The sequence below is a fragment of the Leptonychotes weddellii genome, chromosome 4 (assembly GCF_054177405.1).
Source record: "Leptonychotes weddellii isolate Sample4059 chromosome 4, ASM5417740v2, whole genome shotgun sequence".
Classification (NCBI taxonomy): domain Eukaryota; kingdom Metazoa; phylum Chordata; class Mammalia; order Carnivora; family Phocidae; genus Leptonychotes; species Leptonychotes weddellii.
In genome coordinates, this window is record NC_138372.1 from 14,002,834 (window position 1) to 14,016,513 (window position 13,680).

At 36.9% G+C, this 13,680-nt stretch overlaps 1 protein-coding gene across 1 annotated transcript in view; it reads right to left on the reverse strand.

Annotated features, from left to right (window-relative positions):
* Nucleotides 1–194: 194 nt before the first annotated feature.
* The window catches only part of EIF4G3 (eukaryotic translation initiation factor 4 gamma 3), a 228,172-nt gene continuing 214,686 nt past the window's right edge, over nucleotides 195–13,680 (reverse strand). The window contains exons 33-36 of the mRNA XM_081816832.1: nucleotides 9,931–10,077; nucleotides 5,054–5,135; nucleotides 3,028–3,174; nucleotides 195–1,086 (exon numbers count right to left, since the gene is read on the reverse strand). Coding sequence (XP_081672958.1) covers nucleotides 905–1,086; nucleotides 3,028–3,174; nucleotides 5,054–5,135; nucleotides 9,931–10,077 — 558 coding nt within the window. The 3' untranslated portion in view covers nucleotides 195–904. The remainder of the gene's footprint in view (nucleotides 1,087–3,027; nucleotides 3,175–5,053; nucleotides 5,136–9,930; nucleotides 10,078–13,680) is intronic.

Here is a 13,680-nt window from a genome sequence, read left to right on the forward strand (position 1 = left end):
CATGCAGCAGCTGTCAAAAGGAGAAGTCATTTTACTTTCTTTTAAACTTGCAATGTTTGTCTTTATTTTGTTCTTTATATTTTGAAAGTGAAAAGAAATAGTATTGACTCAATTTCTTTTTGTTTCTTTTTTTAAATATTTGTTCTATGTATTTACAAGCCTTAAAGTTGCTCTAAAGATTTCAAAAGTATTAAGAGTACTTTTCGCAGGGTAGCACTTGTTTTTTAAATTTTTTAAACAATTCTTGGAGTTCTCTGGTCCACAGCATTTCCTTCTGTTCCAAGGTTATGTATGTGTTGATTACTATTGTGATTTTTTTTTTTTTAATTTTCTGAAGCAAGCTGAGAGGCAGGCAGAAAGATTTGATGCCCAAAAAAAAAAAAAAAATCTTTCTTACCTTATTCACCCCAAACCTTCTTAAATCTGGACTAACTACTATGCTTTAAAACAAACGTGAGGTGCATCTGCAGGGGAGGGAAATTTATTTCTCTGCTTTTCTATTATACAAGTTGTTTACAGAAACTGCAAATTAAAAAATTACACTGGCATTTGCAGTCCTTAAAATAAATTAAAAAGTTCTCAACTTTTTTTATTTTGCTAAACAGATGTGTTTTTTTAAAGTATGAGTCCTTGTTTAAAAAGAAAAGATTAAAACAGAAAATATTTTCTATAAATAATACATGTATTTTGGTTTTAGTGCTCCCGCCCTCAGGTTTGAAGTTTACTTTTTTCCAGTACCTTTTTCCTCCATGATCACCTTTTTTCTCTTTCCCCTCTCCCACTCGTGCACACGTGGGGATTTCTGCGAGAATTGGCCTTGCTGCACTGTGATTGGCGAAGACGTGAAACTTTTTAAAAAAATACTTAAATTGTTTCTTTTGTTTCGTTTTGTGTATTTGAAGCTTTAGTTATCCTCAGACTCCTCTTCGGCTTCCCGCAGCCACGTGAAGAACGCAGTGACAGATTTCAGAGCCACACCCTTCCCATTCTGCTCTGCAGGGTCCTTGCTGCTTTCCCATTTGTAGAAGGCATCCTCGGAGATCACCTCCTCATCGTATAGGCAATCAAAAAACATTCGTAGCAAATCTGCAAGGAAGTAAAAATATACTATCAGTTCTAGAGGCGCTGTAGTTGTGATAGAGAGATTATATTTCCAAGGAATGAATGAATGAATGCACATGAGTTCCCCTAGAGAAGAATATCCATAACAATTCATCATATTCCCTCTTTATAGTATAAGAGCAAAAACAACTTGTCTCAAGAACAGGAAAAAGATTTAAGCAATCTAAATTATTTTTATTGCTATTATTTTGTTCAATTTGAACTATTTTCTGATAGTGCTGAGGTGTTTGATATTATATAGTTCTCAAACTACACACTATAAAAATTAAATACACAAATTACTTTCTTCTTTATACATTCTCCATTGTTTGAAATTTTACAATATATAATTTTTACAAATTTTGGAAGAAAAGGGCAGAAGGTACTTTCCCCCCTTCTAATGTTGCTTTCAAACTGGAAAGAGTAATAATTTATATGGAAAATATGGGTAAAAACTATCTCATCTGGATTTTGTCCAGAGAAACAACAGCCTGTTTTTTTCAATGCCCAGATGATCTGGGCAAATTTTTCTGTTTTGCTTCCACAGTGGAAACTTAGCTTATGTTATTGTTCAAAAAAGAGAAAAAGCTGGTAATTTTTATTACCAATTTTATTAAAAATAAAAACCTTTATTTTTAATCCCTTCATTATGGGCTCTTAAGTTCATTTAAAGTCAGCCCCCATTCATATGAACAGAGGGACGCAATAGAATAAACAATAATTGATAATAAATATTAGGCTTAAAATGAGTCATATTAAATTTTTTCTTTGGCTTTATCTTTGTAATTTTATTAGTTAAGCTAATATTGAAATCACTTTTCATCCTCTAAACCTTGGTTAGCCTATGGGGAAATGGAAACAAGTGGCCAAAATTCTATTGATGGTAAATCTAGAATTAAACATCTCTCCAGGGATTATTAAAGCTGATCATTATGGGAGACACTTTAATTTGACTGGCTGAGCATATAGCGTCAATTTCATCTCTTGAAAAGTGAATGAGTCCTCATCCTATAAGAACAGAAAAAGGAAGTCATGATGTTAAATGACCCTCCAAATGTCTTGAGAAAGAGAAAACAAAAGTCAGTTAATTCTCTGATTCAGACTTAGATGTCTCATCAGTTACAAACTGAGGATTATTTGTTTCGATCTTTTCCTTTATCTCCTAGAGGGATTCATCAGCACTAGCAAAGAAGGAAAGCCCAGCAACAGATAAAACCTAAGGAAGTACCAAAGAGCTACTTCAATGTCAGCTCTGAAATTGCCCTGTACTACTATCCATTTTCACAAGTTTCAACTGAATTTTCAAGATTTAATACAATTCAGGTAATTTACCAATATCACTAAGTCTTGGGTGGTCCAGGTTACCTTATTTGTCTGGTTAGCAAAGAATTAATCATAACCCTGAAGTGAAAATTAGTCTAAAACACCTTAATGTCTTTGTTGGGTGTCTGAGGATTCTGAAGAGTATCATCCTCTTTCATTACTAAGACCTGTGTCGAAGGTGAAAGACTGTAATGCAAGCATGCTATCACCACAATGCTCTGCATTATCCAAAAGGGTAGCCACTAACCCCATGGGGCTATTTACATATAAATTAAATAAAATTTAAAATTAAGCTCCTTAGTCACAATAGCCACATTCACAAGTGCTCAAGTGAATATACTGTACCATACTGCATGGTACAGATACATTTCCATCACTTAGGCAGACCTGCCCTACAGTGAGGATTAAATCTCTAATATAAACTAATTTTATTACCATTTTCTCACAGAAGTCAAGTACATAAAAAATCCAGGTTTATTAAAGTTGTTGGTTATCTGAGTTTTTGTTAGTAGTGATTCTTCTATTATTTGCTGTTCAAAACCCAAGTCCTGACTTGGATAAATCTCACCCACTGGTTGGGTTAATTGTAGGAGGTAAACTTACTGGCAGGTTGATCAAGTTTTACTATTGATGCTTGTAGTGCATAAAGTGCTTGCAGTTCCTTCTCTGTATCCGAGTCTAGGTACTTGAGTAAGATCGGCACTCTCTGCTTGATAACAGCAGTGTCCACTCGGAAGGTAGAACAGTCAGCTACGGGTGATACAAGAACGAAGCGTTACATTTAAGGAGTTAACACAGCCATTTTTAATTTTATGAGTTGATAAGACGTGACTACAAGGAAAGCAGAAGCAAGGGGGGGTCCAAGGAAAAGATTTTGAAATCTAAGATATTCTGAAATTATTAATGGGATATTCTTCCTGAAATAATAAAAATACATGGAGGGGGGGATGTATTTTGAGTGCCGGGTTCCCTCAAAACGAGTGCACCCAATTCTTTATCTTTAATCATAATGAAACAGGGACAGTGGTTTTGTGACATTCCAAACTATAAAAGAAACATTAAAAAGGAAATTAAAGTGATAGTTCATGCTAATCTTTTCAGAAGGGTAAAACGGAACCATTTTATTATTACTAGGAGGGCGAGGACCAACTCTAACAGTGGCAAACAACACATACAATCTAGGCCTTCTGGGGTAAAGGCACAGTAAAAAGAGGTTGAGGAAATCTCATCCTCAATGCCAAGAAGCATAAGGTTTTATCTCCTCTGTAAGTGAGCACTGGGGTACAATCTTGTTTTTTAAAGCAACTTTTATACTTTCCAACTGTGATTTTATTTTTGAAAATATTTACTTTGAGAGAGAGCGCATGAGGGAGCACGGGGTGGGGAGGAGGGGCAGAGGGAGAGGGACGGAGAGAATCTCAAGCAGACTCCCTGCTGAGCAAGGAGCTCAACACGGGGTTTGATCTCACGACCCTGAGATCATGACCTGAACTGAAATCAAGAGCTGGACACTTAACTGACTGAGCCACCAGGCACCTCTACAAGTGTGATTTTAAAACACCAGTCTTATGAGGCGCCTGGGTGGCTCAGTCAGTTGACTGTTTAACTCTTGATCTCAGCTCAGGTCATGATCTAAGGGTCATGAGATCAAGCCCCGCATTGGGCTCTGTGCTCAGTGTGTCCCTCTCCCTTCCCCCCCACCGCTCGCTCTTGCGCTCTCTCTCTAAAATAAATAAATAAATCTTTAAAAAAAAAAAAAAAAACTCCAAAAAAACCAAAAACACCAGCCTTACAGTTCCACAGATACTGGAAATGACTTAAGACGTTTTTATAAAGACTTTCTATTAGCTTGTTATTTACCTCATTAAAGACCTAACACTGAAAAAACATTCATCTGACAAAAAATCTTAAAATATAATTCTGAAGCTATCTTCTAAAATGATGACAGACCTGAAATTCTGAACTTTTGAGCTGATGGGACTTTTTTCCCTACTGCAGTGATAGAAATGTGAATTTCTATCTGAGGCTAGGTGGATGATCTCATTCAATATTGTTGAATACTATATGCAGGTTAAATACTTAGGGTTTCTACCAACCCTAATCCTATCCATCTATGTGATTAACAATGACATTGTCTCATCATCTAAGGTCAACATAAAGCAAAAGAAACAATTGTTTTCTTTCCTCATATGTTTTTATATAAAATGGCTTTTCTGTTGAAATGATGAATCCTTCATTGATACTAGGTTAAGAATATTCAACCCATTCATTATAAATCTTGAATGGAAGATGGAGGAGGCTTCGCATACTGGAGGTGAAAGGTAAACGTAAAACCACATCCAACAGAGAAGGAAACAACCCAAGTGGCATGTACCCACTTTCTCCTGAATTGGAAGAACACAAGGCATGCAGTAGCTGCTCAGATCTGGGCTTTCTATGGGCACAGCAGCTAATCATCCCCCTGCTTGAGATAGCTAGGCATTGTAGACAGAAATGGCACCCACTGGCACAAGAAAATGAGTTTCATAGGGCAAATTTTGAAGACAATATAAACTCAGACCCATATCATCAGCAGTTAACATACCGGGGATTTCAGATGTTAAGAGCTGCGTTCAGAAATCTTACTTACCTATAATAGCTGCTTTACAAACGGCTGTCATTAAAGCTCTAAGGAATGTAGGTGAACTCATCTGGCTTTCATCTAGATTAGCCTGAAATCAAAAGTAAATGGAACAGTTAAAAGTACCCTTGCACATCAGAGAAATTATTTCTCTTACACCAGGCCTCATCTGGCATTACGGACAGATGGGGTCACATTCAACATTCTTGTAAAAATTAATCTTGATTCATTGGAAAATACTTGGGCTACCACCAGTTCTGTCTGAAAATATTCTAGGTAGCAGCATTTAGTTTTCAGAGAGCTTACTGCTGCTTATATTTTGCTCAATTATACAGTGTTGCGCAGTATGTGCATATGGAAGTACAACCATTTAAAAACATTTTTCTTCCTCAATAAATAACTCATATTAAGATGATCTCACCCCAGTGTGTTTAGAGACTACTTTTCTGAGTAGTGTGCAACAATTTTTAGATGTGCTAACATTGCTTTTCTACCTTAACTTTAATGTGAACTAGAGATTAAACTCAAGCATTGTCTCAAATCTTTCAGGTGGTGGTGAGAAAAATATTACTCTTTTCTAAGGATGGCAGAAAAAATGTACTTAGAGATATGTTAAGTAGAGTAAATGGGCTTCAAATTTGTTTCTTAGTTTCTCTTAAGATCTTATCTTCTTAAAAAAAGAAAGATCTTGCTATAAAACGCTGTACTAAGCCAGATGAATAGCAAAAGGAAAACACAAACAAAAGGAGACATTTTCTAGGAAGGTATTTCAAATACTTTTCAAAGTTTTAATGCTTGCCTCAGTTTCAAGGAATTAATGCTTGTCTCAGCTTCTTTTAATAGCACAGCATAGTATTTTCCACTGGGTCAGCCTTAAAATGATTGGCCAGGAACAAACTTAGGATGTCATTATAAACCTCTGTGTTAGAAAGCTAAGAATTTCAAAGATATTTGGAGATCAGTTAAATGTTTATGAATTTTAAAACTGACACAGACTAACTAGCTGCTCTCTCTCTGTTGAATACCTAACCTCATACATCACTTGGCGAGAGCCAAGTTAAGAGGGGTTAACAAGTCAGATGGCCAGCTCTGCAGGATACCAGCAGCACTGCACATGGTGGGCTGTGTTACAGTAAGAGGTTTCATTACCAATCTTTTCTAAAAGAACAGAAACATGTGGTGCTACTGCTAACAGCTGAGGATGGGGATAGGATGGGGCAAGAGCCACATATACAAGATTTGATGATTTATGTGTTACAGCCAGTTGCTGGTTTACACCTTGTAAACAAACAAACTTTATTTAGACTGAAGCCAGACTGGTCTAGGCCCAGAAATTACTTTTGCAAAGTGTGAACAATTATTTTTGAAGAATAAATGAGAGAATAAGAACACACCATTACTTTTTGGTTCAACAATACTTTAAAAATAGGTTGACAGAGCTATTTCAAGGACTGAGTATCATCTGAAATTCCCAAATACTTCTGAAAAAATATGAACAAATTAGCTAAAAAGAATTAGATAATAAACACCACTTCCAAACCATTTGACTGTTTCTTATAAAGAAATAAACTGCATATTGCTTTACCAAATAAAGCTAAATATTGTAACTCTAATATTTAAGAACAGAACAGACCTGAAGAATAGTGTTGAGAACACTACAGATTAAGCAAAAATCTTTTTTTTTTTTTTTTTTAAAGATTGTATTTATTTATTTGAGAGAGAGAGAGAGAGAACAAGCAGGGGGAGCAGCAGAGGGAGAGGGCGAAGTAGGCTCTCTACTGAGCAGGGAGCCCGATGCGGGACTTGATCCCGGGACCCTGGGATCATGACCTGAGCTGAAGGCAGATGCTTAACCAACTGAGCCACCCAGGCACCCCAGATTAAGCAAAGATCTTAACAAAAATGGGAAGAACAAGAAGGCAAATGGGTCTGCTAACTGGGTAAGCAAACTCAGATTTACATAATTCTGGTATCAGAGCAACAAATGTCTTCATGTACTATGAGCTCAACTACTATTACATTTTTGTTTTTTCTTTCTCTCCTTTTTTAAAAGTCATCTTTATTAGTATAATCTACATTCAGTGAAATTTACCCTTTGTCTTCTCTGTAAGGATAACAATTGTTGGTCCAGAATAGGCAGAATAAATAGTGATATAAAAAAATGAAGCCGAACATCGATGAAGAGGTGAAAATGGCATCATTTTGTGATACATAAGAACATAAAAGACCAAATGGTTGAAATGATGGTATCTATGAAAAATCATGGCAAAAAAGAATAATGTTAAATATGTAAACACTGACTGGATTTCTATTTTTTTTTTAAAAGATTTTATTTATTTACTTGAGAAAGAGAGAGTGCGAGAAGATAGCACGAGCAGGGACGAAGGGCAGGGGGAGAGGGAGAAGCAGGTCCCCCAGTGAGCAGGGAGCCCGAAGTGGGGCTCCATCCCATTACCCTAGGATCATGACCTGAGCCATTGGCAGACGCTTAACCGACTGAGCCACCCAGGTGCCCACTGACTGGATTTTTAAACAAAACAAGGCACGTTGATAACATGCCAGAAAGGCTGATGCTGATTCTATGCTAAATCCTACAACAAACTACCACATAAATGGCTTAAAAGTCTTAGAGAGAAAAGAGATGGGTATGCCAGGAGGAATAAGTAAGTACATGAAAAACAAGTGATGCTAAACTAACCTTTCCTTTTCTGATTTAATTAGTATATGGTAGCTCAGATGGATATAGGTATATATTCCCTGGACTTCAGCAAGGCTTCTGACAAATTATGTAATGGCAGCTGTACCCTTGTGGGCAAGATGAAAGATGAAACAGACAGCAAAATGATGTGAAATAATAAACAGGTGAGCAGCTGGAAGTGTCCATGGGGGTACGGGTGGGATCTTGTCCCTGAAAGGAAGCTACTTTGCCCCATTCACATATTTTACCCATAACTTGGAAGGGGATAAAGTTGATTGCATTAATGAAATGCAAGGAGGACACAAAGTGAACAAGATGGCAAGGAAATTTTATGACCAAAGTCAGAATCTAAACTGTCCTGACAGACAAAAACTCGTATCTTATTTAAGCAGATGAACATAAGCAGAAATAATTTTTAAAAGCCCCATTCTGGTTCCAAAACCAAATGCATTAAAGTTCCAGATGGTAGAGATAACTAAACTGAGGAACATAAAAGAATGCGTACCATATGACTGAAAGAGCAGTTTGAGTTCAGTTTGGTGAGTCTGCCAGAAGCACAGAGTCCAAAACAAAAAATGGAACAGCACTGCCTAACTCCACACTGTTGCATCACATCTGGCAGTCATGCTCAGTTTGCACATGTCACTTGTGAGAGGGATACTGAAAATGCAGGCTGTTTGGATAAGAGTAACCAGACAAGAGTCTGGATATCAAGATTTCAAGAAAGGATGAGAGAACCTAGAGAGGGAGACAGGGATATAATGGTAAACTATTACAATTAATTAAAAGATTCCCAACTAGATGACAGGATAGACTTATTATCCTGAATAGACATGGAGGAAAACAGATTTAAAAAAACCCCAAATTATCAGAAGTTTCATTATTTCTCAAAGCCTAGGAGTGGATAAAGAATTAACAAGCCATTACAAAGACTACAAAAAAGGATTTATCCAAGAGGGAGAGGACCAGATTAGCCACCCATGACTTTCAACTTGGATTATTATATGATTCCATGAAAAATGTGTACAAATAAAACATACTTACATAAACAAGAATCACTAAAGGAAAACAGTAGCAGATTAAAAAGAGACATGATCAGTAGACTCCACAAGAAAAATAAGGTATAAAATTTTCAGAAGGGAGAATTACTATGAAGATGAAAGCCAACACAAGTCACAATAACACTGTATTATTTATTAATTTCACCCAGAATAGTATTTAAAATGCAGGAACATTTAGAAAAAATATGTATTTTTTTAATTAAAGGTATTTATTTATTTGAGAGACAGAGAAGAAGAAAAGAAAGGGAGGGTAAGAGGGAGAAGCAGACTCTCCGCTGAGCAGAGAACCCGATGTGGGACTGATCCCAGGACCCTGGAATCATGACCTGAGCCGAATGCATGTGCTTAACCGACTAACCCACCCAGGCACCCAAAATGTCTATTTTTTGAATAGTAAAATGTAGGGTATACCCTAAACTAATGAGAGACCCCGAAAAATGGCTTCTGTTTTGAATAGTTTTACTTGACCTTATACAAGACTGTAAATCTTATAAAAATAAAAAACAGCCTTATAGTTTCAAATACACATACATGAAAAAATAAAAACTAACTTAATAAGGTTAAATACTGCTATGAAGCGAAAGGGAAGATACAGGCATACCTTGTTTTATTGTGCTTCACTTTACTGTACTTCAGTGATACTGTGTTTTTTTACAAATTGAAGGTTTATAGCAACCCTGCATCAAGCAATTCTATCAGCACCATTTGTCCAACAGTATTTGCTCACTTCTGTGTGTCACATCTGGGTAATTCTCACAGTATTTTAAACTATTTTATTATTATTGTATTTGTTATAATGATCTGTGATCAGCGATTATGACTCAATGAAAGCTCAGATGATGGTTAGAATTTTTTAGCAATAAAGTATTTTTCTTTAAGATATTATGTACTTTTTAAAGATATAATGCTATTACAGACTTAAGAGACTACAGTATTGTGTGGACATAACTTTTATATGCACTGAGAAAACAAAAAATTAATCTGACTCGCTGTACTGCAGTATTCGCTTTATTGTGGTCTGGAACCGAGCCCGCACTATCTCTGAGGTGTGCCTGTCTGTGAATGAAAGGGAGCCCACAAGACTTGTTCTTGCAGAGATATCAGGGAAGGTGACATAATCTCTGTACCTCTACCCAGTCAAAGATCTGTTCATCGTTCGCTTTGTCCTCAATAATGAGTTTCTCGAGTCGCTTATACAGCTCTTCAGCAGAGAGTTCTTTTTTTGAAAGTGCTTCAGAGGAACAGGAACTATCAGACTCTATGAAGTCCAACTTCTGAAACATAAAATGTTGTATGTATTAAGGTAAGTCAATATTAGTAACAACCTGAGAGGAAAACAAAGTCATGGGCTATATGTTTTATTTTACATAGAGTCAAAATGATCAGCAGAAGCCATTTTTTATTTATAGTTCTCTAAGACTCTCACTCCACTACCTTTCTGAGTATTTCTCCAACTTTTTATATCGTCTCTCTCTGATTCTCCTTAAGAACAAAAAACCAGCAAGACCCCAAGAATTATCTCTGTGGCTATGCTCACTCCAAATCATTCAGTTGTGCTCTTAGCAGTGACCTAGCTCTATGGCAGGGCAGGAATACTAACAGTACAATTTAACTCCTTCTGCAGCCTATGGTTTAATACCAGTCCTGCCACAGAACAGCTGTCAAAATTCTAAATTTGGTGAAGTCCTTCAAACACCTCGTGACCATTGTGAATCTAAGAGAAATGATGCCATATCATAAAATTCCTCAACAACTAGTGTATTGTATGGAGGACAACAAAAATGAAGGGTTTTATCAGTATTGCACAAAAGATCTTTTTCCCCACAAAAATCATTCAATTCCAAAGGACTGAATATTCTGGTATGGAGAAAGACTGTAAATATGTAGTCACTGCAATGAACCACATCATCATGGCCTGTGTGGGTCCAACCCAATGCAGAAATGCCTTTGCGTCAGCCTTCAGAGTACCATCCACACACACTGTTCACGGCATGCGGCAGGCATAGAGGGCCCCTGGAAAGCTCCCTGAACACACATAAGGAGCTCTGCAGCCCTGTTAGGAGCACTGGCTTCACCTCTCCTGTCCTCGGATAGTGGCAGTCCAAGGCTACTCTCATTTTGTTCTTAAATACTTGATAAGAGTTATCTGGCTCTTGTCTCACATCCATGACAATCACCCTGGAAAGTATAAAAACAAGTGTATACGCTTTCAAATTCTCCCAGAACACTGGCTAGCTCTACCACGTATTTAAGTCCTAAGGCCCCCCACAAGAGGCAGCTTGACGGAGCACAGATACATGGACTTTAGAGTCAGAGATGGGGGTGAGGGTGGGGGTTGGGAGTTCAGTTTTGACTCAGCTACTACTTCTACCGGGAGGACTTGTTCTAAGATGGGAAGACCACCACCAACCTCAGCCAGTTCCAAGGGCTCAGTGCACTAAGAATGTGCACCATGCTGGGCACCAACAAGACTCCTAGGAGCATACACCTGCTAGAGCCACCCACTAACCTGGAAGGGAAAAGCCCCATATCAGCAAGACCACACCCTGTTTCCACTGCGTAACACTGTGCTGCTCATACACTAATCTGAGCTTCTTTTATGATCCTGATGCCAGTGATACAAAGTATAAGCATCATAGTTGCCTTCACAGTACATTACATGTGGACAAAAAAAAAATCAAAAAAAAAAAATCACAGATTTGACATACCCTATTTTCCAGGAGGTAATTTAATCCTGAATTGAATACCATCTAACCACAGGGCACATCTAAAGATGGACAACCCAAAGGGTAGTGGGAAGAGCTCTCTCTTCATTTAGAAGAATAAAAAAAAATCCGGAAAAAAAAAAAGAATGTAAAGATCTCCAATTATGTAACTACTGTTATTAAAAAAAAACAAACTTCTGATGACTAAATTTTTAACAATTCTTTTGCAATAAGAATATTTTGGGTGCTGGTCGCACAACATTGTGAATACACTAAATGCCACTGAATTGTACACTTTAAAATGGTTAACTGGATGTTATGTGAATTTCACCTAAATTGTTAAAAAATACTTGAAAAAATTGATGATTTTTATGCCATTCTGACACATGTACATAAAATTATGATTATACACATATACTAAACATAAAAAAAAAGGAAATCATGCCATAATTGTTCAATTCTTAGAGGAATGGTTAAAAAAAAATTAAAATGATTATTGAATATTAGCAGATTATTAAAGATTATTAGCACCAGCTTTTCTCTAATACCTTTGGAGACTTTGATATATTCCTATACCCTCCCCAGATCCACGAAGGAAAAGCTACCTTGAATTCTGTGGGAGAAAAAAAATTCATCCTACTGTTTTAATTGTCTTTACCATTTAGGTAGCATTTTAAAATAATATTTTCCTATGAAGTTTTAGAAACATGCTTCAATAATTGCAAGTTCTCTGATTCAATGCTGATAAATTAAATACCCTACTCCCACACTTAAATATACACACAAAAGCAAAAGATGATGGCCATAAATTCTTTTAAGAATAGGAAATCAATTTTTCAAAATCTTGAAACATTTTCCATATTTATTCTTAGGTTAGAGCAGCTATATAGAATACCAATTTAACCAACCCCAAACCTACAAAAATAAAGTCTGAGAGCAATTAAAAACAACAATAAAATCAAACATATAGTACATTGCTCATTAATAAAATATGACATAAAAATTTGAAAATGAAAGCCTTTAACCACTGCCAAAGGGAGTTGGTGGTGAGCTGTATGTAAAGTTTGTAATCGTCCCTGGAAAGAAACATTTGCTTCTCAGAACCTCTGTGTTTCTGCATAAGTTACCTCATCTTTCTGGAGCCTAGAAGGCTGGGCTTCAAATTTATGGATTGGTTCATCACTATCTCTTGCAGAACGTACTAGGGTCTCCAGAAAAAAGTCACTGAACCAAGTATTTTATAAAAAAGCCAAAAGTCAGGATAGGGAAGACCAGGTTTTCTAAAACCTCATTTTTCTAACTGCCCTTCAAACATTTTTATTAGTAACAACAATATTCATAATTGATTACTTCTCTGTGCTCAGTGCTTCTTTAACATTATTTTTATAAATTATATCTTTATACATTGTGTGCCGATTTATATATATTTATAACTATTATTTTATGGATTTGCCTTTCATTTTTATTTTTTTTTAAAGATTTTATTTATTTATTTGATAGAGACACACAGCAAAGGAGGGAACACAAGCAGGGGGAGTGGGAGAGGGAGAAGCAGGCTTCCCGCTGAGCAGGGAGCCCGACGTGGGGCTCAATCCCAGGACCCTGGGACCATGACCTGAGCTGAAGGCAGACGCTTAATGACTGAGCCACCCAGGCACCCCAAGATTTTTGTCTTTGTCACTCAAAAGTTTCATTGTAATATATCTTGGGAGTAAATCCCATTGAGTTTATCCTGCTTAGAGTTCACTGAATTTCCTAGATATGTAGATTCCTATCTTTGATCAAATTTGGGAAGTTTTTGGCTATTATGTCTTCAAATATTTTTCCTGCCCTGTCCTCTCGCTCTTTTCCCTTCTGGGATTCTCTAGTGGCCATGACGGTATGCTTGATGGTGTCCTATAGGTCCCCAGGTGCTGTTCATTTTTCTTGATACGTTTTTCTTCCTGCTCCTCAAACTGAGCAATTCTTTTAAAGCCTCCTTTATATGTTTTTTTTTTTTTAAGGTTTTATTTATTTGAGAGCAGGGGGGGAGAGTGTGTGTGGGGGGAAGAGCCGACTCCCCGCTGAGCAGGGAGCCCGATGTGGGACTTGATCCCAGGACCCTGGGATCATGACCTGAGCTGAAGGCAGACGCTTAACCGACTGAGCCACCCAGGTGCCCTCCTTTATATG